Source organism: Arachis ipaensis, chromosome B05, assembly GCF_000816755.2.
Source record: "Arachis ipaensis cultivar K30076 chromosome B05, Araip1.1, whole genome shotgun sequence".
NCBI lineage: Eukaryota > Viridiplantae > Streptophyta > Magnoliopsida > Fabales > Fabaceae > Arachis > Arachis ipaensis.
The window spans coordinates 1,124,506-1,125,597 of NC_029789.2; the positions used below are offsets into that span (position 1 = coordinate 1,124,506).

The window sequence follows — 1,092 nt, forward strand, 5'->3', positions numbered from 1 at the left end:
TTTCCCCCCCCCCCCCCTCTTTCTTCTTCCCCCTTGTGCATAAAGAATTATTGTTTTGGTTTAATGCTTTGCTAAGGAGGGCTCATTTTTAGGGATTCTAATTGATGAATGTTTTTTTACTTTTTGCAAGTGTTCATGCCTACATTGTTTTCAAAACGGAAGAATCTGCTCAGGCATCTTTGTCCCACAACATGGCAGTGGTATGTCCTTGTCCCACTTAATTGGGATTGTATCTAGTATTGTTTTTACCTTGTATATTTTGGTGATGGCTTGCTTATAAGTTATAATGTTGTTTATTTATCTGGATGTAGGTTGAAGGGAATCATATTCGTGTTGATAGGGCATGCCCGCCCCGCAAGAAACTTAAAGGGGAGATTACTCCACTTTATGATAACAAGAGAACTTTGTTTGTGGGCAACCTTCCATTTGATGTGAAGGTATATTTCTTGTCAATAATTTTCATTATGATTGAAGTCTCACAATTACATCATGTCTGAGGGTCTACAGAGGCTAATAGATATAACATGTGATCCTTCTCTCCAGGATGAAGAACTATATCAGTTATTTTGTAGCATACCTAACCTGGGAACCAGTGTAGAAGCTGTAAGAGTTGTTAGAGATCCTCATCTTAATGTTGGAAAGGGTATTGCCTATGTGCTGTTTAAAACAAAGGTAGGCTGTTTTGCTGCTCAAATAGCTATATGTTTTTTTATCAAGTATGCTCACTTTGTGCTCTTAAAGCTTAGGCTAATAACCATGTTATAACTAGTTAAATTCAGAGCTGTCTGTGACTTGATGTTTCTGTGAGAAACCATCATATTATGTGATTGCTTTTTCGTGTTATCTGTTTCTGAGTAGAGGTTTTCCGTCATTTAATCCGGAACATAGGTCATTGTAATTGCATTGGACTATTGTTTGTCCTGAGGCTTTGTTTCCTTATTTTCATATGGGTTAGCTGTTTTGAAAAATTTTTTAGATGCCATTTTGAACCCAAATATATCAGGATTTTTTATCTGTATTTGTTTTTTATTTGTTCTTTTGGTTTTTTTTTTCTTTTGTTTTGTGTGTGTGTGTGTGTGTGTGTTTTTTTGG

At 35.9% G+C, this 1,092-nt stretch overlaps 1 protein-coding gene across 2 annotated transcripts in view; it reads left to right on the forward strand.

Annotated features, from left to right (window-relative positions):
* LOC107642332 (RNA-binding protein 34) overlaps window positions 1–1,092 on the forward strand; it is a 3,810-nt gene that overhangs the window by 1,365 nt on the left and 1,353 nt on the right. The window contains exons 3-5 of one of the 2 annotated variants that reach the window (XM_016345646.2): window positions 131–200; window positions 312–437; window positions 544–672. In XM_016345646.2, the coding sequence (XP_016201132.1) occupies window positions 131–200; window positions 312–437; window positions 544–672 (325 nt within the window). The remainder of the gene's footprint in view (window positions 1–130; window positions 201–311; window positions 438–543; window positions 673–1,092) is intronic. The other variant, XM_021122752.1, reaches the window with a different exon arrangement.